The sequence below is a fragment of the Crinia signifera genome, chromosome 6 (genome assembly GCF_055691185.1).
Source record: "Crinia signifera chromosome 6, ASM5569118v1, whole genome shotgun sequence".
Classification (NCBI taxonomy): Eukaryota; Metazoa; Chordata; class Amphibia; order Anura; family Myobatrachidae; genus Crinia; species Crinia signifera.
Genome location: NC_139222.1, coordinates 10,063,956 through 10,087,429, shown reverse-complemented (window position 1 = coordinate 10,087,429; position 23,474 = coordinate 10,063,956). Strand labels below are relative to the sequence as shown.

The 23,474-nt window shown below is 44.7% G+C and overlaps 1 protein-coding gene across 7 annotated transcripts in view; it reads left to right on the top strand.

Moving 5' to 3' along the window:
* Nucleotides 1-23,474, top strand: part of LOC146009929 (uncharacterized) — a 453,438-nt gene that overhangs the window by 183,396 nt on the left and 246,568 nt on the right. For 3 of the 7 annotated variants that reach the window (XM_083150577.1, XM_083150578.1, XM_083150573.1), the window contains exon 7: nt 13-3,017. The exons of 2 other annotated variants lie outside the window; for them this stretch is intronic. In XM_083150577.1, the coding sequence (XP_083006703.1) occupies nt 13-812 (800 nt within the window). In that variant the 3' untranslated portion in view covers nt 813-3,017. Of the gene's footprint in view, nt 1-12; nt 3,019-23,474 lie in introns of those variants that run through there. 2 more of the 7 variants (XM_083150574.1, XM_083150575.1) reach the window with 1 other exon arrangement.

Sequence of the window (23,474 nt, the reverse complement as noted above, 5' to 3'; positions counted from 1 at the left end):
TTTTGCCTTTAGATGTTCCTGCGGAAAACACAGAAGTCTCTCCTGAAAGGCAGACCCCGGAAGTATCCAATAACCCGGATGAGACCTTCACCCTGGACCTGTACCCAGAGAGACAGTTTGAATCCTCTGGAGTCACCGATGCAACCTTCGAGGGATTTGAGGGCAGCAGTTCTCAAACACACCTGCCTGAAGATACAGAAACAAAATCAAGCCGAGGAACGGCGTACTACAGACCCAACCTGGATGTACCGGAAGCTTCTCATGAAGAAGAGGAGGTGGATCCACCTGGTGCAGTTACATCAAACATCCAGAGTGGCCAGACTCCTTCAAGAGTGCAGCAAGTCCAGCATTTGGCATCTGAGATCGAGGACCGCCAGTACTGTCTCATGATGATCCAGACGATGTCAGCAATGGAAAAACGTCTGGAAACGCTGACCACCACAATTTTGGACATTGAACGTCGACGTCAGGAGGACTGGACAGGAATGGAACGCCGACGTCAGGAGGACTGGAAAGAAATGGAACGCCGACGTCAGGAGGACTGGAAAGAAATGGAACGCCGACGTCAAGAGGACTGGACAGAAATAGAACGCCGACGTCGCGAGGACCACAAGAAGATACAAGAGACCCTTCAAATTATGATGGCATGCATTTGCAGGTTGGCAGATAACACATCGTGTCAACAAAAGACCATGAGGGACAAATCAACCAGTCAGAGAGCTGCAAACTCCATCCTGATTGCCAATTCCTTGAAGACCCTGTGTGAGTGTTTGTCTTCAGTCGGGGGAGTGCCTTCATCAGACATGGAGTAGCTGCTACTTGCCTGAGTTCTCCGTCCCAACTATTATCCTGCTACCAGATCCTGCATACACTTATCTGGGTTAAAGACTCCATCACTGTTTGGGGAACACCCCCGGACCAATTTGAACCCCGTACCGCTGGGATACTTGTCTCCTGGGACCCACTTGGCACCATAGAGGCCTGTCTGAAGGAGCGCCGGGAGTCGGGTGCAGCGTCCTCCCTTTGGGCCGGAGCTGCAGGGGAGTGTGAGCCGCGCATCCTTCCACGGACAGACGCCGTCATTCTGCGGATGTCCATCACCGGGCTGTGGCACAACTCCTGCACATCCTGGACACACTCTGCTCCATTTAACTGTGTCCGGAGCGAAGAAAGTGGAGTGGTCTGTTTGTTAGACCGACCTCCGAGTTCCCCGCTCCGCGCACGGTCGTGCTGCAGGGTGCCCGCACACACTGAACAGACTATTCCAGGGCTGCTCGCCCTTCCTAACAGCGATACAGCCTTCGGATACGGTCTGTGGGGGAAAGGGGGGTCGGCTGTTGAGGCCCCTATGGACACGCTGTGAGGCGGGAAAGGCTGCTAACCTAAGTGCCTCTCTGGATACTGACACTGACTCACAGTGATCACTGATCAGCTATTGAAAGTGCTGACCCTGCTGGCACACTCTGATGTTTGACTCTCCTGATTTATTTAAGTCACCCTGTTGCTTACTGTGGTATTCTTAATATATATACCCCTTGTCTCGTGGACATATGTGACTAGGTTGGTGCTCACATTTACATCTGATTCACTGGCTGTTTGCAATGTCTATAAATTGCTTGTGCTACACCTTATTTGTGCGACTCTAAAGTTCCCGTGATAATTCACTCCCCATTTGCTGTGATCTATCTGGGTTCAACATACACTGTCAGACTACCACTACAATATAGAGAGAATGGGGAAATCCCACCACGCAACTACCACATCCAAGCTGGAGGAGTATGCTAAAACACCCAACTCTAAAGGCAAATCCCCTGACCGTGACCCAATGTCTACTCCCCCCTCACCTCGGGGCTCCTCTGCCTCAGAGACCCCTTCAGAGGATGCTCTTCAAGGTTCTTGATGCAGTAACCTCATGTGAGACTAGACTGGCAGAGAAGATCGGTCATGTATAACCAGACCTATCCATCATCTACCAGGACCTACATAAGGTCTCCTTTAAGCAATAAAGTGTACTCTATGGCTGCCCAGCTCACTGCTGTGCAAGACAAACTGATTGACATGGAGGGCTGTTTGAGATGGTACCATGGGTGTTAAGGAATTGAATGGAAGACAATTGAGGGTGGTTTGGGGGAGATATGATATAACTTCCATTGGTCAATTGTACTTTGAAAATATATTTAAAACTTTCCAACAGCTACAACTGGAAAACCAATACCGAACACATACTTTTCCAGCTATTTACAATTAAGGCACGCATGTCATGCCCAATTTTCCCAGCACCCACCCACTCTTCAAGAAACCTCAGTCAAAAGTCTACTTCAATCATTGGGGAAAACTCACTTAATATCAAATATCTACTCCACATTGCTCACTTCATTTCATAACAATAATCTACCGACTTTGGGAAGTGGGAGGCAGACCTGGGCCCATTGTCCTGGGAGTCCACCATGGCCGGCGCTCGTGTAACATTGGTGTAACGATGGTGTGCATTGCGAGGACATAGCTGGTTCCCAATGGCCCAACTGTTAGCACATATCATTGACTAACAAAGTTGTTAAACATGAAAAATTTGTATATATCTCTAGACAAGCGGAAGGGAAATTTGGTAAGATTTGGGACAGGTGGCTATCTTCTCCCTTTAGACAACAGCCTGCACTTGTTGATTAATATATAAGAACCACCCATATGCCGAAATAACAAACGGAGTCCGTAAATGTTACAGAGGATGCAGTGTTACCTAATTTCATATATCGCATACCATAGTTACACACTACCTATAAGCTGTTCTGATTCCTGTATCCCAGACAAACAATACGTACTTATAATAGATGTTATCTATAAAAACAGCCTTTACATGTGGTTGATAAATGTTATTGTATATTTTATTGTCTGTATGATCATACATCAATTCAATGCACCCCAAAATGTTTTGGCAAGAATGTTGACTGCCGATTTGTCTTTATTTTATGGTTTGGTTTTTATTTCGTTTTATTCGTTTTGTTGTATTTGTAAGCGAAATACAATGAAAAAATTAAATAAAAAAAACCCTTTAATTAAAAAAAAAAAAAAGCCTGTGTGAGGAGTATGTGTACTCGGGCCAACCAAGAAAAATGCCACCTTCACCAAGGATTCTTCCATCACCACCAAGACAGCCACCGGACCCTGTGCCTCAATCAGGACCCTGGATTGGATCCTCACAGTCCTATCAAGGATACTCTGGAATGTACCTGCATCCACCTCCACCATCAGCCACCACAACAGCCCAAAGGCCGCAAACTCCGCCATCATGCCCAGCTCCAAGCACAGCCTTCAATCACCCAAGTGCCAGCAGAGGAGGAGGAGGAGGACCCTGCACAGTAATCATGGTTGTACTGTATATTCCCTTTCATATGAGGGGAATGGGGAGGTAGAACAGTGCACAGGTTTGCGGTTTTGTTAAATATCGTTAGAGCAAGTAATGCATTAATAATTATATAGTAATTATATAGTAAAAACTTCTTAAATTGTACAGGAAACTCTCCTGTAAAAATGTATATCGGTATACATGCTATTATACTTTTGTGTGCATCCCCTAATAACCCGGCTTTCCACTATTTCTATAGGGAAATTACAAACATTTCTCTTATAAATACCTATGTGCGACCAACACTATTGGATAACCTATCTCTCTAAACTTTACTACTATATGTCCGATACCTGATTAGTACGCTCCCTCCCCCTTTTTCCTCATTCTACCATCTTTCCCAAACATGCTCTGTCTCTTCATTGAGATCCTTAACCTATGTCAGCCAGTACAAAAATGAAACTCCAACAGTATTATTGCCGAAAGCATCCTCCCCCTTAGCCAACTTTAATGAGTGCCATGATCATTCCGCCTCCCTTTCCCCCTCCCGCCAGCCAATCTGACGGACTCCAGCGCTTACAGGGGTGGCATATCCGCCCACAATCATGCACACCTTGAGAAAGCCCTCCTTCCGTCGAAACGATCGTTGGTGTAATTCAGAGACGCTGTCCCTCCAGCGTCTTCCGCAGTACCAGCACCCTGGTGATGGCAGCAGAATCCATCCCTGAGTTGACGGACAGGTACACCGTTCTTTCCTCCCCGCTCGTCTCTCCGCTGTTACCCGCCTACTCTCCTCCAGCTACTTGTCCAACTAACTTCTCCCCACCTCTGTAATCCTATAAGTGGGGGACAGCAGCGCACTCGGGGGAACAATAAAAACTGAATCTCTATTATTACTGTGATTCACTCTTATTGAAATACACTCATCCACCAGTACCTCACTGAACCCACCCTGCACTGGAGATCTCTCTAATTAGGGGGCACTTACAGGAGAATTGAGAAGGGTGACCTCTCTAACATCCAATGTGAACCCCCCCCCCCCACCCTTTTCTACAGGTATAGATAGTCGGGCAGCAGCAGCTCTACCAGGGAATAGTAGGAGGTTCCTCTTCTCCTATCCCCCCAATCCCTGAGCAAGTGAAATCTCCCACAATACCTCAGAAGCCCACTATTCTAAGAGTGGAAGCCAGCAAGTGTTTTCCAGTATCTTTTGACACTAAAACAGGCAAAGTGTCTTCCCTGTGATAAATCAAGATAACGCACCCTTACTATAGGTATATAAAGTCGGTTTGAAACCTCCTACCAGGGACTAAAGGGAAACTTCAAGTTATAGCTTAATCTCTACTTTATCTCTCTCCAACTGCGTCTCTCTCTTGAACTCCCCTTTTCTTTCTTTTTTTCCCCTATCTCTAACTTTATCTTGTTCACATTTTCTTTAGTCCTCAGGGGAGAAAAAAACTAAATGAATAAACTAATAATCTTTATTTACCCTATTACAATCTCTTCCATACACACGTGTACCTGTACCACAAAATATCTAGAAATTAGAATATCTCCTGTTGCTGAACAATGTTGGCATAAACGCCATATATAGTAAATTATTATACTTTCAAAATTCTCACTGGTTACTTTTACCTTTGGAACACTTGATAGAAACGTTACATCTGTAAGATACCGCACCTGACTAGATCTCTTGTGCTAAATTATCTGTTAATGCTACAACAAACACTGTGTAATTGAAACACCTGATTGAATCGCTCTCTAAAGGTGCCCACACACTAGAACGATTTTTGGGCCGATTGGCCGATTTTCGCGAAATCGGCCGATGCTCGCTCCCGTGGATCTTTTGATAAATCTTCTGATCTTACGTGCTGCACAAAAGATCATAAGATTTAACAAAAGATCCATAGGAACGCACATGGGATCTTAAGAAAAATCTTTGGTAAAGATGTGCGCTTGCCTGAAATCCTTTGTCCAGATCGGACAAAAGATTTGAAGGCTAATTTATGCGCACATCTTAACCCCTTCCTGACAGAGCCAGTTTTTGCGTTCCTGACAGAGCCCTTTTTTTCAAATCTGGCATGTATCACTTAAGTGGGGATAACTTTTTTTTGCTTTTACTTATCCCAGTGATTTTGAGATTGTTTTCTCGTGACACATTGTACTTCAAATTAGTGGTAAATTTTGGTCGATACAGTCTGTGTTTTTTTGTGAAAAATACCAAAATGTCGTAAAAAAATGGAAAATTTAGCAATTTGCAAAATGTTAAATTTTCTGCTTGTGAGACAAATAATCATACCACTCAAAATAGTTAATAACTAACATAGACCATATGTCTACTTTATGTTTCCATCATTATTTCAACTTCCTTTTAATTTTTTTGGACACTAGGAGGCTTACAATATGAATAGCAAATTCTCAAATTTTCAAGAAAATTTCAAACACTGATTTTTTTAGGGACCAGTTCAGTTCTGATGTGACTTTGAGGGACTTGTATGTGAGACACCCCCATAAATGATGCCATTTCAAAAACTGCACCCCTCACAGTATTCAAAACAGCATTTTGGAAGTTTGTTAACCCTTTAGGTGTTTCACAGGAATTAAAACAAAGTGTAGGTGAAATTTCAAAATTTCATTTTTTTTGCAGATTTGCAATTTTAATACATTTTTCTAAGGAACACAGTACATTTTACTAGAGAAATGTGACTAAAAATTGATTGGGTGCATGGCAGGACTCAGAAGGGAAGGAGTGATTTTTGGATTTTGCAGCTCAGATTCTGGTGGAATGTTGGTGGGTGCTATGTCGCATTAGCAAGACCCCCCAAGCACCAATACAGTGGAACCCCCCCACAAGTGACCCCATTTTGCAAACTACACCCATCAGGGAATTCATCTAGGGGTATAGTGTACATTTCAAACCCCCAGGGGTTTCACCAATTTTGATACAACTGGGCTGTGCAAATGAAAAATTACATTTTTTTACACAAAAATGCAGTTCTGGCTCAAAATTTTTCATTTTCACAAGGAATGAAGGACAAAAAGCACCCCAAAATCTGTGCCCCAATTTCTCCCGAGTACGGCAATGTCTCACATGTGACCAAAAAATACCATTTGGGTGCATGGCAGGACTCAGAAGGGAAGGAGTGATTTTTGGATTTTGCAGCTCAGATTCTGGTGGAATGTTGGTGGGTGCTATGTCGCATTAGCAAGACCCCCAAAGCACCAATACAGTGGAAGCCCCCCACAAGTGACCCCATTTTGCAAACTACACCCCTCAGGGAATTCATCTAGGGGTATAGTGTACATTTCAAACCCCCAGGGGTTTCACCAATTTTGATACAACTGGGCAGTGAAAATGAAAAATTACATTTTTTTACACAAAAATGCAGTTCTGGCTCAAAATTTTTCATTTTCAGAAGGTATGAAGGAGAAAAAGCACCCCAAAATCTGTGCCCCAATTTCTCCCGAGTACGGCAATGCCTCATGTGTGACCAAAAAGTGCCAGGACTCAGAAGGGAAGGAGTGATATTTGGATTTTGCAGCACAGATTCTGGTGGAATGTTGGTGGGTGCTATGTCGCATTAGCAAGACCCCCAAAGCACCAATACAGTGGAAGCCCCCCACAAGTGACCCCATTTTGCAAACTACACCCCTCAGGGAATTCATCTAGGGGTATAGTGTACATTTCAAACCCCCAGGGGTTTCACCAATTTTGATACAACTGGGCAGTGAAAATGAAAAATTACATTTTTTTACACAAAAATGCAGTTCTGGCTCAAAATTTTTCATTTTCAGAAGGTATGAAGGAGAAAAAGCACCCCAAAATCTGTGCCCCAATTTCTCCCGAGTACGGCAATGCCTCATGTGTGACCAAAAAGTGCCAGGACTCAGAAGGGAAGGAGTGATATTTGGATTTTGCAGCACAGATTCTGGTGGAATGTTGGTGGGTGCTATGTCGCATTAGCAAGACCCCCAAAACACCAATACAGTGGAACCCCCCCACAAGTGACCCCATTTTGCAAACTACACCCCTCAGGGAATTCATCTAGGGGTATAGTGTACATTTCAAACCCCCAGGGGTTTCACCAATTTTGATACAACTTGGCAGTGAAAATGAAAAATTACATTTTTTTACACAAAAATGCAGTTCTGGCTCAAAATTTTTCATTTTCAGAAGGTATGAAGGAGAAAAAGCACCCCAAAATCTGTGCCCCAATTTCTCCCGAGTATGGCAATGCCTCATATGTGACCAAAAAATACCAGTTGGGTGCATGGCAGGACTCAGAAGGGAAGGAGTGATTTTTGGATTTTGCAGCTCAGATTCTGGTGGAATGAATGGTGGGTGCTATGTGGCATTAGCAAGACCCCCGAAGCACGGTGAAATGATGAACCTAATAATCCATAGATGTGTGGTATATTTTAAAACACTCCTTTATACATAGGCCGGGTTTGTCGGGGCAAGTTTCACAGTGGAAAATAGTTTCCTTTCTTATTCCCTTTTTATAGCAAACTTTGCACCTTTTTTGTGTCCTGCCCTTTCTTGCAGTGGAGGGGATTTCGTTAGGAAAATGCTGCCCTGGTACAATACGGGGGCCCTCTGCCTGCTGGTTCCCAAATATTAGGCCCTTTATGACTTCCTCTTGAAAGTGCATAAATGTCCCCCTCTGGCTGGTAGAACGGAATAGCACGTAAGCGTTATACAGTGCCATCTGGATGATATACACGGCCAGCTTCTTGTACCAGATTTTTGTTTTCCGCAGGGCACTGTACGGCTTCAGTACCTGATCTGATAGATCCACTCCGCCCATGTACCTATTGTAATCCAGGATACAATTAGGTTTTGAGGTGTGGGTACTGGTACCTCGTACAGGGACGGAGGTGGTACTGTCTCCATGAATTGTTGTCAGTATAAGGACATCCCTCTTGTCCTTATATTTGACCAACAACATATTTTCGGTGCATATTCCCCTGCTTTCACCCCTTCTCATAAATTGGGCAATGTGCGTTTTTGGGAGGCCTCTTTGGTTCTTACGCACAGTACCGCAAGCTGCTGTACCTCTTGAACCAAGGGCCTTACAGGGGGATGCTAGTGTAAAAGTTATCCACATAGAGGTGATAACCTTTATCCAGGAAGGGGTGCACTAAATCCCAGACAATTTTTCCACTAACACCTACGAGGGAGGGGGGGCATTCTGGCGGTTCAATTCTTGAATCCTTCCCTTCATATACCCTAAACCTGTGGGTGTACCCTGAGGTGCTTTCACACAGCTTATACATTTTTATGCCATACCTTGCCCTCTTACTGGGAAGGTACTGGCGGAATTTAACCCTTCCTTTAAAATGTATAAGGGACTCGTCGATACAAATAAATTTTTCAGGGATGTACATCTCTTCAAATTTGGCACTGAAATGATCAATGACCGGCCTGACTTTGAATAGCCGGTCAAAGGTGGGATCATCTCTGGGTGGGCACTGTGCATTATCATTGTAATGCAAAAATTTAAGGATCATCTCAAAACGAGCCCGAGTCATGGCCATACGGTAAAATGGGGTGCTGTACAGAACATCTGTACTCCAATATTGCCTAATTTCTGGCTTTTTTACTATGCCCATATGAAACACCAGACCCCAAAACGTCATCATCTCTACTGCATCTACAGGGGTCCACCTAGCAAATGATGACGTGGGGTTTTGAGCAATGAACTGCTGGGCATATAAATTAGTTTGGTCCACCATTAAATTTATAAAATCATCAGAGAAAAATAATTTGAAAAAGTCAATTTCTCTGAGACCTGTGGAATCAAATTGGATTCCTGGCATGGCCAAAAACTCAGGAACCTGGGGCTCAAAATTGTCTGGTGGTGGGGTCCATACGAGATCAATTATTGGGGGGGGGGTCTCAGCTGCTCTACGGGGGCGTCTTTGAGGGGGTCCCTCATCACCAGAGGAGGAAGAGGAGCTTAAGACGAAGCCTTCAAATTCCCCGCTTGCATCACTGGCTGTGTCAGAGTCAGAGGCAAGCATGGCATATGCCTCCTCCGCTGAATACATTCTTCTGGATGACTGGGATGACATTTGGGATGCCATTTTTATTTTTGTGTTTCTGGTAGTGAAATGTTTCAACACGTGTATAGTGTAGGGGGGGGTACAAACTTTATTTCAACCCAGGGGGGTATGTAGTGTGTAGTGTGTATGTAGTGCAGAAAAAAAAAAATACTTTATACAGGAATTTGATCCCAATAAAAAAAAAAAAGGTCCTGCGCCAAAAATTGAGCACAGATGTTGGTCAGTAACGTCCGTCACTGAACAGCGCTCAAAGGCAACAGGAATTTGATCAAAAAAATAAAAATAAAAATAGATCAACCCTGTGCCGAAAAAGCTGATCAGTGATGTACGTCACTAATCAGCGCACAGTGGCCACAGGACACCCACAAAATCACAGTGTGTGTAAAAAAAAAAATTAAAAAAAGACCCCACAGCACCCTCAAAAAAAAAAAAAGGTGATCACTGATGTGACACTGATTACCAGTGAGGGGCAGCAGGTGCACAACCTTTGGTGCAACTGACAGTGCAACTGGCAGCAACTGACAGGTATATATAAAAAAAAAAACCTCTGCACCCCCAAAAAGTTGCTGATCACCTCAGATATAGTGATCAGCACAAAAGGCGGGGGCAGCAGACACAAAATATAGCACTCTCTATCACTCTCTGTCACTATCTCTCTCTATCTCTCTCTATCTCTCACTATCTATCACTCTATGACACTGCAGCAGCAGCACTGACAGTAATATATATAAAAAATAACCCCTGCACCCCCAAAAAGTTGCTGGGGGTGCACAAAAGGGGGACAGCAGACACAAAATATAGCACTCTCTGTCACTATCTCTCTCTATCTCTCACTATCTATCACTCTATGACACTGCAGCAGCAGCACTGACAGGTATTTATATAAAAATAAAACCCTGCGCCCCCAAAAAGTTGCTGATCAGTTAATTTATACTGATCAGCACAAAAGGGGGGGGCAGCAGTCAGTTATATAAAAAAAAAATATATAGCACAATCTGTCACTATCTCTCTCTATCTCTCTCTATCTATAACTTTATCACACTGCAGCAGCACAAAATATAGCACTCTCTGTCACTAGCCCTCTCTATCTCTCTCTATCTATACTCGATGACACTGCAGCAGCACAACACAGCACAACACTGCACAGGAAGTCACAGCAAGAAGTAGCAAGATCCAGGCAGTGATCAGGTAAGTATTTTGTAAGGTTCAGGTCAGTATACTGCGGCAGCTAGGCACGGTGACCGCACTGCACGCAATTCCAGACCGGAATGGCGTCTGCAGTGCAGTCACCGTTAGTTTAAACCCCCCTCCATGGCTGTGATTGGTTCATCGGTCCGACGAACCAATCACGGCCTTTGGGGGCGGGCGGGGTGAGGTGGGGTGACACCAGTGTCACCCTTACACCCCGCGGTGATTGGTGCTGTACTTTACAGCACCAATCACCTCCGATCCCTGTGTCACCGGCGAACGTTATTCGCCGGTGACACAGAAAACGCTGTAATTGGCTGTTCACACTGAACAGCCAATCACAGCGATTGCCGACGGGGGGGCGGCATCGCAGCCCCCCCTGGGCATGCAGGGACATGTCTGCTGTCAGGGACAGCAGACATCGTCCCTCTGTCACTGCGTCTCTAGACGCAGTGACAGTTTGAAGCCATGACGTATATATACGTCATGTGTCGGGAAGTACATCCCGGCCATGACGTATATATACGTCAAATGTCGGGAAGGGGTTAAGATCGCAGATCTTTCTAGTGTGTGGGCACCTTAAGACAGGGGTGTCCAAACTTTTTGCGACGAGGACCAGATTTGGTGAGGTGGAAATATATGGGGGCCGACCATTCAGCCAGACATTCTTTCAACCAATAATCACATATGAGCCAGAGGACGGAGAGGCAAAGCAGGCACTGCAAGGACAGGAGACAGGTGCCGCCCTCCTCTGCATGTTACTGGAGCAAGCTTCCCCCCCTCCCGCACACTGCTGGCACCGTGAATGCAGAGACGGGTGATATACACAGTTGCAGCAGCAGCGGTTGGATGCATACTCGCCACAAAGATGCCAAACACATCTCACAGTGGCAGTCGACACCTCCTCACTGCTGCAGACAGCAAGGTAAAGCTGTGCTTGTCGGTGCCCCACCTTTAGTGTCCTGTGCAATGCATCCTGCATAAGATGCTCCAACCAAATCTGTCTGCGGGCTGTTTGAAGTGACAGCATGGGCTGCAATCGGCCCCCGGGCTGGACTTTGGACATGCCTGCCTTAAACAAATGATAGAGGGCAATGTCTCAAGAAAAACGAGACTTTATTTGATGTTTGCGGTCAGAGACGTACCCTAATCCTCTACAGGGTTTAGTCCTTTCGAGCTCCTCTATGGGAGACCGCCAAAAGGGATTTTAGATTTATTAAAGGAAGGGTGGGAACAAGAACCTTTTCAGGATCCTAACATCGTTCAGTCTGTGTCCTAATTGTACAGCCATCTGGGGCAGATTGCGCCAGTCCTGAACGCATGGAAAGGGCTCAACAATGCCACAAAGAAAGTCTTTTAACCCCTTCCTGACAGAGCCAGTTTTTGCGTTCCTGACAGAGCCCTTTTTTTCAAATCTGACATGTCTCACTTAAGTGGGGATAACTTTTTTTTGCTTTTACTTATCCCAGTGATTTTGAGATTGTTTTTTCGTGACACATTGTACTTCAAGTTAGTGGTAAATTTGGGTCGATGCAGTCTGTGTTTTTTTGTGAAAAATACCAAAATGTCGTAAAAAAATGGAAAATTTAGCAATTTGCAAAATGTTAAATTTTCTGCTTGTGAGACAAATAATCATACCACTCAAAATAGTTAATAACTAACAAAGACCATATGTCTACTTTATGTTGACATCATTATTTCAACTTCCTTTTAATTTTTTGGGACACTAGGAGGCTTACAATATGAATAGCAAATTCTCAAATTTTCAAGAAAATTTCAAACACTGATTTTTTTAGGGACCAGTTCAGTTCTGATGTGACTTTGAGGGACTTGTATGTGAGACACCCCCATAAATGATGCCATTTCAAAAACTGCACCCCTCACAGTATTCAAAACAGCATTTTGGAAGTTTGTTAACCCTTTAGGTGTTTCACAGGAATTAAAACAAAGTGTAGGTGAAATTTCAAAATTTCATTTTTTTTGCAGATTTGCAATTTTAATACATTTTTCTAAGGAACACAGTACATTTTACTAGAGAAATGTGACTGAAAATTGATTCCCCCAATTCTTTTGTTTTCATAAATATCCTATATGTGGCCCTAGTGTGCACGGTGACCAAACCACAGGCTTCATAATAGAAGGAGCACCTACTTGATTTTGGAGCCTCCTTTTTATGAGATTATTTTTTAGGCACCATGTAGGTTTCTAGGCACCATAAGATGCTAAAAGTTAGGAACCCCCCCACAAGTGACCCCATTTTGCAAACTACACCCCTCAGGGAATTCATCTAGGGGTATAGTGTACATTTCAAACCCCCAGGGGTTTCACCAATTTTGATACAAGTGGGCAGTGAAAATGAAAAATTACATTTTTTTACACAAAAATGCAGTTCTGGCTCCAAATTTGTCATTTTCAGAAGGTATGAAGGAGACAAAGCACCCCAAAATCTGTGCCCCAATTTCTCCCGAGTACGGCAATGCCTCACATGTGACCAAAAAATACCAGTTGGGTGCATGGCAGGACTCAGAAGGGAAGGAGTGATTTTTGGATTTTGCGGCTCAGATTCTGGTGGAATGAATGGTGGGTGCTATGTTGCACCAATACAGTGGAACCCCCCCACAAGTCACCCCATTTTGCAAAGTACACCCCTCAGGGAATTCATCTAGGGGTATAGTGTACATTTCAAACCCCCAGGGGTTTCACCAATTTTGATACAAGTGGGCAGTGAAAATGAAAAATTACATTTTTTTACACAAAAATGCAGTTCTGGCTCAAAATTTTTCATTTTCAGAAGGTATGATGGAGAAAAAGCACCCCAAAATATGTGCCCCAATTTCTCCCGAGTACGGCAATGCCTCACATGTGACCAAAAAATACCAGTTGGGTGCATGGCAGGACTCAGAACGGAAGGAGTGATTTTTGGATTTTGCGGCTCAGATTCTGGTGGAATTTTGGTGGGTGCTATGTCGCATTAGCAAGACCCCCCAAGCACCAATACAGTGGAACCCCCCCACAAGTGACCCCATTTTGCAAACTACACCCCTCAGGGAATTCATCTAGGGGTATAGTGTACATTTCAAACCCCCAGGGGTTTCACCAATTTTGATACAAGTGGGCAGTGAAAATGAAAAATTACATTTTTTACACAAAAATGCAGTTCTGGCTCAAAATTTTTCATTTTCAGAAGGTATGAAGGAGAAAAAGCACCCCAAAATCTGTGCCCCAATTTCTCCCGAGTACGGCAATGCCTCACATGTGACCAAAAAATACCAGTTGGGTGCATGGCAGGACTCAGAAGGGAAGGAGTGATTTTTGGATTTTGCAGCTCAGATTCTGGTGGAATTTTGGTGGGTGCTATGTCGCATTAGCAAGACCCCCAAAGCACCAATACAGTGGAACCCCCCCACAAGTGACCCCATTTTGCAAACTACACCCCTCAGGGAATTCATCTAGGGGTATAGTGTACATTTCAAACCCCCAGGGGTTTCACCAATTTTGATACAAGTGGGCAGTGAAAATGAAAAATTACATTTTTTTACACAAAAATGCAGTTCTGGCTCCAAATTTGTCATTTTCAGAAGGTATGAAGGAGACAAAGCACCCCAAAATCTGTGCCCCAATTTCTCCCGAGTACGGCAATGCCTCACATGTGACCAAAAAATACCAGTTGGGTGCATGGCAGGACTCAGAAGGGAAGGAGTGATTTTTGGATTTTGCGGCTCAGATTCTGGTGGAATGAATGGTGGGTGCTATGTTGCACCAATACAGTGGAACCCCCCCACAAGTCACCCCATTTTGCAAAGTACACCCCTCAGGGAATTCATCTAGGGGTATAGTGTACATTTCAAACCCCCAGGAGTTTCACCAATTTTGATACAAGTGGGCAGTGAAAATGAAAAATTACATTTTTTTACACAAAAATGCAGTTCTGGCTCAAAATTTTTCATTTTCAGAAGGTATGAAGGAGAAAAAGCACCCCAAAATATGTGCCCCAATTTCTCCCGAGTACGGCAATGCCTCACATGTGACCAAAAAATACCAGTTGGGTGCATGGCAGGACTCAGAACGGAAGAAGTGATTTTTGGATTTTGCGGCTCAGATTCTGGTGGAATTTTGGTGGGTGCTATGTCGCATTAGCAAGACCCCCCAAGCACCAATACAGTGGAACCCCCCCACAAGTGACCCCATTTTGCAAACTACACCCCTCAGGGAATTCATCTAGGGGTATAGTGTACATTTCAAACCCCCAGGGGTTTCACCAATTTTGATACAAGTGGGCAGTGAAAATGAAAAATTACATTTTTTACACAAAAATGCAGTTCTGGCTCAAAATTTTTCATTTTCAGAAGGTATGAAGGAGAAAAAGCACCCCAAAATCTGTGCCCCAATTTCTCCCGAGTACGGCAATGCCTCACATGTGACCAAAAAATACCAGTTGGGTGCATGGCAGGACTCAGAAGGGAAGGAGTGATTTTTGGATTTTGCAGCTCAGATTCTGGTGGAATTTTGGTGGGTGCTATGTCGCATTAGCAAGACCCCCAAAGCACCAATACAGTGGAACCCCCCCACAAGTGACCCCATTTTGCAAACTACACCCCTCAGGGAATTCATCTAGGGGTATAGTGTACATTTCAAACCCCCAGGGGTTTCACCAATTTTGATACAAGTGGGCAGTGAAAATGAAAAATTACATTTTTGTACACAAAAATGCAGTTCTGGCTCAAATTTTTTCATTTTCAGAAGGTATGAAGGAAAAAAAGCACCCCAAAATCTGTGCCCCAATTTCTCCCGAGTACGGCAATGCCTCACATGTGACCAAAAAATACCAGTTGGGTGCATGGCAGGACTCAGAAGGGAAGGAGTGATTTTTGGATTTTGCAGCTCAGATTCTGGTGGAATTTTGGTGGGTGCTATGTCGCATTAGCAAGACCCCCAAAGCACCAATACAGTGGAACCCCCCCACAAGTGACCCCATTTTGCAAACTACACCCCTCTGAGAATTCATCTAGGGGTATAGTGTACATTTCAAACCCCCAGGGGTTTCACCAATTTTGATACAACTGGTGAGTGAAAATGAAAAATTACATTTTTTTACACAAAAATGCAGTTCTGGCTCAAAATTTTTCATTTTCAGAAGGTATGAAGGAGAAAAAGCACCCCAAAATCTGTGCCCCAATTTCTCCCGAGTACGGCAATGCCTCACATGTGACCAAAAAATACCAGTTGGGTGCATGGCAGGACTCAGAAGGGAAGGAGTGATTTTTGGATTTTGCAGCACAGATTCTGGTGGAATGAATGGTGGGTGCTATGTTGCACCAATACAGTGGAACCCCCCCACAAGTGACCCCATTTTGCAAACTACACCCCTCAGGGAATTCATCTAGGGGTATAGTGTACATTTCAAACCCCCAGGGGTTTCACCAATTTTGATACAAGTGGGCAGTGAAAATGAAAAATTACATTTTTTTACACAAAAATGCAGTTCTGGCTCAAAATTTTTCATTTTCAGAAGGTATGAAGGAGAAAAAGCACCCCAAAATCTGTGCCCCAATTTCTCCCGAGTACGGCAATGCCTCATGTGTGACCAAAAAGTTGCAGGACTCAGAAGGGAAGGAGTGATATTTGGATTTTGCAGCACAAATTCTGGTGGAATGATGGTGGGTGCTATGTCGCATTAGCAAGACCCCCAAAGCACCAATACAGTGGAACCCCCCCACAAGTGACCCCATTTTGCAAACTACACCCCTCAGGGAATTCATCTAGGGGTATAGTGTACATTTCAAACCCCCAGGGGTTTCACCAATTTTGATACAAGTGGGCAGTGAAAATGAAAAATTACATTTTTTTACACAAAAATGCAGTTCTGGCTCAAAATTTTTCATTTTCAGAAGGTATGAAGGAGAAAAAGCACCCCAAAATCTGTGCCCCAATTTCTCCCGAGTACGGCAATGCCTCATGTGTGACCAAAAAGTTGCAGGACTCAGAAGGGAAGGAGTGATATTTGGATTTTGCAGCACAAATTCTGGTGGAATGATGGTGGGTGCTATGTCGCATTAGCAAGACCCCCAAAGCACCAATACAGTGGAACCCCCCCACAAGTGACCCCATTTTGCAAACTACACCCCTCAGGGAATTCATCTAGGGGTATAGTGTACATTTCAAACCCCCAGGGGTTTCACCAATTTTGATACAAGTGGGCAGTGAAAATGAAAAATTACATTTTTTTACACAAAAATGCAGTTCTGGCTCAAAATTTTTCATTTTCAGAAGGTATGAAGGAGAAAAAGCACCCCAAAATCTGTGCCCCAATTTCTCCCGAGTACGGCAATGCCTCATGTGTGACCAAAAAGTTGCAGGACTCAGAAGGGAAGGAGTGATATTTGGATTTTGCAGCACAAATTCTGGTGGAATGATGGTGGGTGCTATGTCGCATTAGCAAGACCCCCAAAGCACCAATACAGTGGAACCCCCCCACAAGTGACCCCATTTTGCAAACTACACCCCTCAGGGAATTCATCTAGGGGTATAGTGTACATTTCAAACCCCCAGGGGTTTCACCAATTTTGATACAAGTGGGCAGTGAAAATGAAAAATTACATTTTTTTACACAAAAATGCAGTTCTGGCTCAAAATTTTTCATTTTCAGAAGGTATGAAGGAGAAAAAGCACCCCAAAATCTGTGCCCCAATTTCTCCCGAGTACGGCAATGCCTCACATGTGACCAAAAAATACCAGTTGGGTGCATGGCAGGACTCAGAAGGGAAGGAGTGATTTTTGGATTTTGCGGCTCAGATTATGGTGGAATGAATGGTGGGTGGTATGTGGCATTAGCAAGACCCCCGAAGCACGGTGAAATTATGAACCTAATAATCCATAGATGTGTGGTATATTTTAAAACACTCCTTTATACATAGGCCGGGTTTGTCGGGGCAAGTGTCACACTGGAAAATAGTTTGCTTTCTTATTCCCTTTTTATAGCAAACTTTGCACCTTTTTTGTGTCCTGCCCTTTTTTCCAGTGGAGGGGATTTCATCAGGAAAATGCTGCCCTGGTACAATACGGGGGCCAGTACTAGAAGTACTGGGGCCCTCAGCCTGCTGGTTCCCAAATATTAGGCCCTTTATGACTTCCTCTTGAAAGTGCATAAATGTCCCCCTCTGGCCGGTAGAACGGAATAGCACGTAAGCGTTATACAGTGCCATCTGGATGATATACACGGCCAGCTTCTTGTACCAGATTTTTGTTTTCCGCAGGGCACTGTACGGCTTCAGTACCTGATCTGAAAGATCCACTCCGCCCATGTACCTATTGTAATCCAGGATACAATTAGGTTTTGAGGTGTGGGTACTGGTACCTCGTACAGGGACGGAGGTGGTACTGTCTCCGTGAATTGTTGTCAGTATAAGGACATCCCTCTTGTCCTTATATTTGACCAACAACATATTTTCGGTGCATATTCCCCTGCTTTCACCCCTTCTCATTACTTGGGCAATGTGCGTTTTTGGGAGGCCTCTTTGGTTCTTGCGCACAGTACCGCAAGCTGCTGTACCTCTTGAATCAAGGGCCTTAAACAGGGGGATGCTGGTGTAAAAGTTATCCACATAGAGGTGATAACCTTTATCCAGGAAGGGGTGCACTAAATCCCAGACAATTTTTCCACTAACACCTACGAGGGAGGGGGGGCATTCTGGCGGTTCAATTCTTGAATCCTTCCCTTCATATACCCTAAACCTGTGGGTGTACCCTGAGGTGCTTTCACACAACTTATACATTTTTATGCCATACCTTGCCCCCTTACTGGGAAGGTACTGGCGGAATTTAACCCTTCCTTTAAAATGTATAAGGGACTCGTCTATGCAAATGAATTTATCTGGGATGTACATGTCTTCAAATTTGGCACTGAAATGATCAATGACCGGCCTGACTTTGAATAGCCGGTCAAAGGTGGGATCATCTCTGGGTGGGCACTGTGCATTATCGTTGTAATGCAAAAATTTAAGGATCGTCTCAAATCGAGCCCGGGGCATGGCCATACGGTAAAATGGGGTGCTGTACAGAACATCTGTACTCCAATATTGCCTAATTTCTGGCTTTTTTACTATGCCCATATGAAACACCAGACCCCAAAACGTCATCATCTCTACTGCATCTACAGGGGTCCACCTAGCAAATGATGACGTGGGGTTTTGAGCAATAAACTGCTGGGCATATAAATTAGTTTGGTCCACCATTAAATTTATAAAATCATCAGAGAAAAATAATTTGAAAAAGTCAATTTCTCTGAGACCTGTGGAATCAAATTGGATTCCTGGCATGGCCAAAAACTCAGGAACCTGGGGCTCAAAATTGTCTGGTGGTGGGGTCCATACGAGATCAATTATTGGGGGGGGGGGGTCTCAGCTGCTCTACGGGGGCGTCTTTGAGGGGGTCCCTCATCACCAGAGGAGGAAGAGGAGCTTAAGGCGAATCCTTCAAATTCCCCGCTTGCATCACTGGCTGTGTCAGAGTCAGAAGCAAGCAGGGCATATGCCTCCTCCGCTGAATACATTCTTCTGGATAACTGGGATGACATTTGGGATGCCATTTTTATTTTTGTGTTACTGGTAGTGAAATGTTTCAACACGTGTATAGTGTAGGGGGGGGTACAAACTTTATTTCAACCCGGGGGGTATGTAGTGTGTAGTGTGTATGTAGTGTGCAGAAAAAAAAAATACTTTATACAAAAAAAAAAAATGGAGGGGTTAAAAAAAATAAAAAATTGAAGGGGTTAAAAAAAAAAATTGAAGGGGTTAAAAAAAAAAAATTGAAGGGGTTAAAAAAAAAAAAAAAAAAGGTCCTGCGCCAAAAATTGAGCACAGATGTTGGTCAGTAACGTCCGTCACTGAACAGCGCTGAAAGGCAACAGGAATTTGATCAAAAAAAAAAAAAAAAATAGATCAACCCTGTGCCGAAAAAGATGATCAGTGATGTACGTCACTGATCCGCGCACAGCGGCCACAGGACACCCACAAAATCACAGTGTGTGTAAAAAAAAAAATTAAAAAAAGACCCCACAGCACACACACAAAAAAAAAAAGGTGATCAGTGATGCGACACTGATTACCAGTGAGGGGCAGCAGGTGCAACTGACAGTGCAACTGGCAGGTATATATAAAAAAAAAAAAACCTCTGCACCCCTAAAAAGTTGCTGATCACCTCAGATATAGTGATCAGCACAAAAGGCGGGGGCAGCAGACACAAAATTTAGCACTCTCTATCACTCTCTGTCGCTATCTCTCTCTATCTCTCTATCTCTCACTATCTAACACTCTATGACACTGCAGCAGCAGCAGTGACAGGTATATATATATATAAAAATACCCTGCGCCCCCAAAAAGTTGCTGATCAGTTAATTTATACTGATCAGCACAAAAGGGGGGGCAGCAGTCAGTTATATAAAAAATATATAGCACAATCTGTCACTATCTCTATCTCTCTCTCTCTATCTCTCTCTATCTATCTAGAACTATCACACTGCAGCAGCACAAAATATAGCACTCTCTGTCACTAGGCCTCTCTATCTCTCTCTATCTCTCTCTCTATAACTATATCACACTGCAGCAGCACAAAATACAGCACTCTCTGACACTATCTGACACTATCTCTCTCTATCTAACTAACGCTATTACACTGCAGCAGCACAAGTTCACAGGAAGTCACAAGTAACAGGATCCAGGAAGCATCCAGCACACTACAAGCACAGATGAAGCAGCCAAGATATTTGCAAGGATCAGGTAAGTATTTTGCAAGGTTCTGGTCAGTATATCGCGGCAGATTGGCACGGTGACCGCACTGCATGCAATTCCAGACCGGAATGGCGTCTGCAGTGCAGTCACCGTTAGTTTAAACCCCCCTCCATGGCTGTGATTGGTCCGTCGGTCCGACGGACCAATCACGGCCTTTGGGGGCGGGCGGGGTGAGGTGGGGTGACACCAGTGTCACCCTTACACCCCGCGGTGATTGGTGCTGTACTTTACAGCACCAATCACCTCCGATCGCGTGTCACCGGCGAACGTTATTCGCCGGTGACACAGAAAACGCTGTAATTGGCTGTTCACACTGAACAGCCAATCACAGCGATCGCCGACGGGGGGGCGGCATCGCAGCCCCCCCTGGGCATGCACGGACATGTCTGCTGTCAGGGACAGCAGACATGTTGAAACTGTCACCGCGTCTATAGACGCGGTGACAGTTAAATGCCATGACGTACATTTACGCCATGTGTCGGGAAGTACTTCCCGACCATGACGTAAATGTACGTCAATTGTCGGGAAGGGGTTAATCCAGGAGACAAGGTTCTAGTGCTTGTGCTCACTACAGGAAGTAAAATGTATGCTCAAAGGGGGCCCTTATGAGATGGCGTGGGACCGGGCAATTACAAGGTACCACAGGAGGGTAGAAGAAGGGAGGTACGATTTCCGGTGGGCTGGGCATCAAGAATGGTCGCATTTTCAACTTTAACCCGATCAGTATTACCAACATCCGCTACAATCCTTCATCTGCCGTTTAACCAGGACGGCATCATAGTGCAGGTGAAGAGGAGTGGATTTGTGGGAACCCTGTCTTGGATCGGGATTTAATATTCCACCGGAGTCCAGCCGTTGATTGTGATGGCCTGTATGACCGCCAATCTTTGGCGCGAAAATCGGCGCATGTCTGCCATCAACATATGACTCTGCCTTCACACTAAAGAAAACAATCGGACGCCCACTCACTACCCTTGACTCACCCTGCCAGAAAGTTGACGACACTGATGAGAGAGGCTGCGTCCTGAGTCCTGGCAGTGACAGCCGGCTGAGAGAAGAGGACCGCGCTGCGTAACTGCAGAGCGGAGAATACTGCTGAGAGCCTCTGCGTCATTATTTGACCTGAGAGGAGACATTCTTAAGACACATAGTCTGGGAGACCCGCCAGGGGAAATAGCTGCGGCTGATGGGAGCGCTGCTCCACGCTATCCAACTGCGGGATCCGTCCCACTGCTGGAAGATCCTGATATTTGGCTAAAGGAAGCTCTTAAAAACCGGACCTCATGGGCGGCGAGATCTGCCTAGCCCAGCGCTGCCAACAGTGGATGGGGATGTGGTCACTGCCACACGTGCCTACATAGCAGAAACGCAGAAGAGACCATACAGTGCAGGTACGGCGGAGTAGAGACTGGCCGAAGCAGACCGAAGGCTCATCTTGGACGCATTGCCCGTAGGAGTGCTCCAGAGGAGGAGATGCTCTGCTGATGGTCTTCATTAGCGGGACTCTGGAGCCGTCTCAACTGTCTGTGGAGCTTGAGCAGCCCAGCGCCTTCTACACGGCGGCAAGAGGGAGGTAATAAGTGTCCGCAGCTGTTGGGGCTGAAGACGCGAGTGGGTGAGTTGCCTTTCTCTATGGATGCCCACTCTCCCTGCCCATGACCATTTTATTTGCTCTGCCGTTTAGTCTCATGAACTGCAGCCAAACCCTTACAGCTGCGCCACATGATTGCTTGCACTTAGGTAGTGCGGCGTACCCCATTTAACTTGTTGGGGGAACCAGAGCTACATCAACTGGATTTGGAATCGTCCCCTCCACGGCAGTGGCAGACACCCCCCCAGACAGTTATAGTTTGACTGCCCATTCTGTATACCATATTTTGTTTTGGGCGCTGTAATTTTTACAGACAAATATGCTAATAAACGGTCGTGTGCCACAGGATATGTACCTGTAACCCACAGGTCTTCAACCTGTGGCCCTCCAGATGTTGTGGAACTACATTTCCCTGCATTCCCTGACAGTTTTGGCATGCTCCTATAGGAAAAAATGTGGCAATGCATGTTGGAACATGTAGTTTCACAACATCTGGAGGGCCATAGGTTGAAGACCCATGCGGTCCTCAAACTGCGGCCCTCCAGATGTTGTGAGACTACAAATCCCAGCATGCTTTGCAACAGTTTTGTAATAAGGGAGTGTTAAAACTGTGGCAAGGCATGCTGGGATTTGTAGTTTCACAACATCTGGAGGGCCGCAGTTTGAGGACCCATGCGTGTAATCCATAACTTCCCTCACTGCAACGGTTTGCTAACGCCTGAAAAACTAACTCAACACAGCTGTGTTCGTTTCCGGACACTTAACTTGAACATTTACTTGTCATACAAGGGTATTATTCATCTGTTGGAGAAACTGACTGTATTGGATTATTGAGAATAAATGTGTGTTAATCATTCACTCACCTAAACCGGTTTATTTTCCTGCCCTGAAAGAAGCCTTGGTGTCCCGGATGAGTCTATATCTTTTTTTTGTGCATAATTGATCGTAATCTGTTGGAATATTGTGTTCTGTGGTGTTTTTATGTACTACGTTGGATTTGTATTTAGTAACACATCGATAAGCCATACAAAAAATAATATATAATACAACGCTGCCACCTAGTGGCAATTTGTACAATTGTAATCACTTCTGGAGGTGGTTGAGGGAGAGGTTTCTGACGGTATACTTTTTGGTTCTTCTAACCTTACACCCATCGCTGGGGAGCTCAATTCAGAGTTTTCTATGAACCACGGAATTAACTCTTCCAGTTTACCCTTGCGGACCAGGGCATCAGTTTCACCCGTGGTACAGACTACCGATTGCAACATGGAGGACATATTGGTGCAAGCTCTAAGCGAGTCACAACAAAGGCCAATGGGAAACAAGCATATTTTTTATTCAGTCCCTTATGTCTCTCTATTGGCTTTGCTTCTTTTTGGAATGTTGATTTTACCACTGCATTGTCTTAAAAGGTTGGTGGTTTATCTAACCCCACTCAATGCTTATTTCATTGCTGTGGCTTCATCTCTTTGGTGTGGTGTCATAAAAAAAAAAAAAAAAA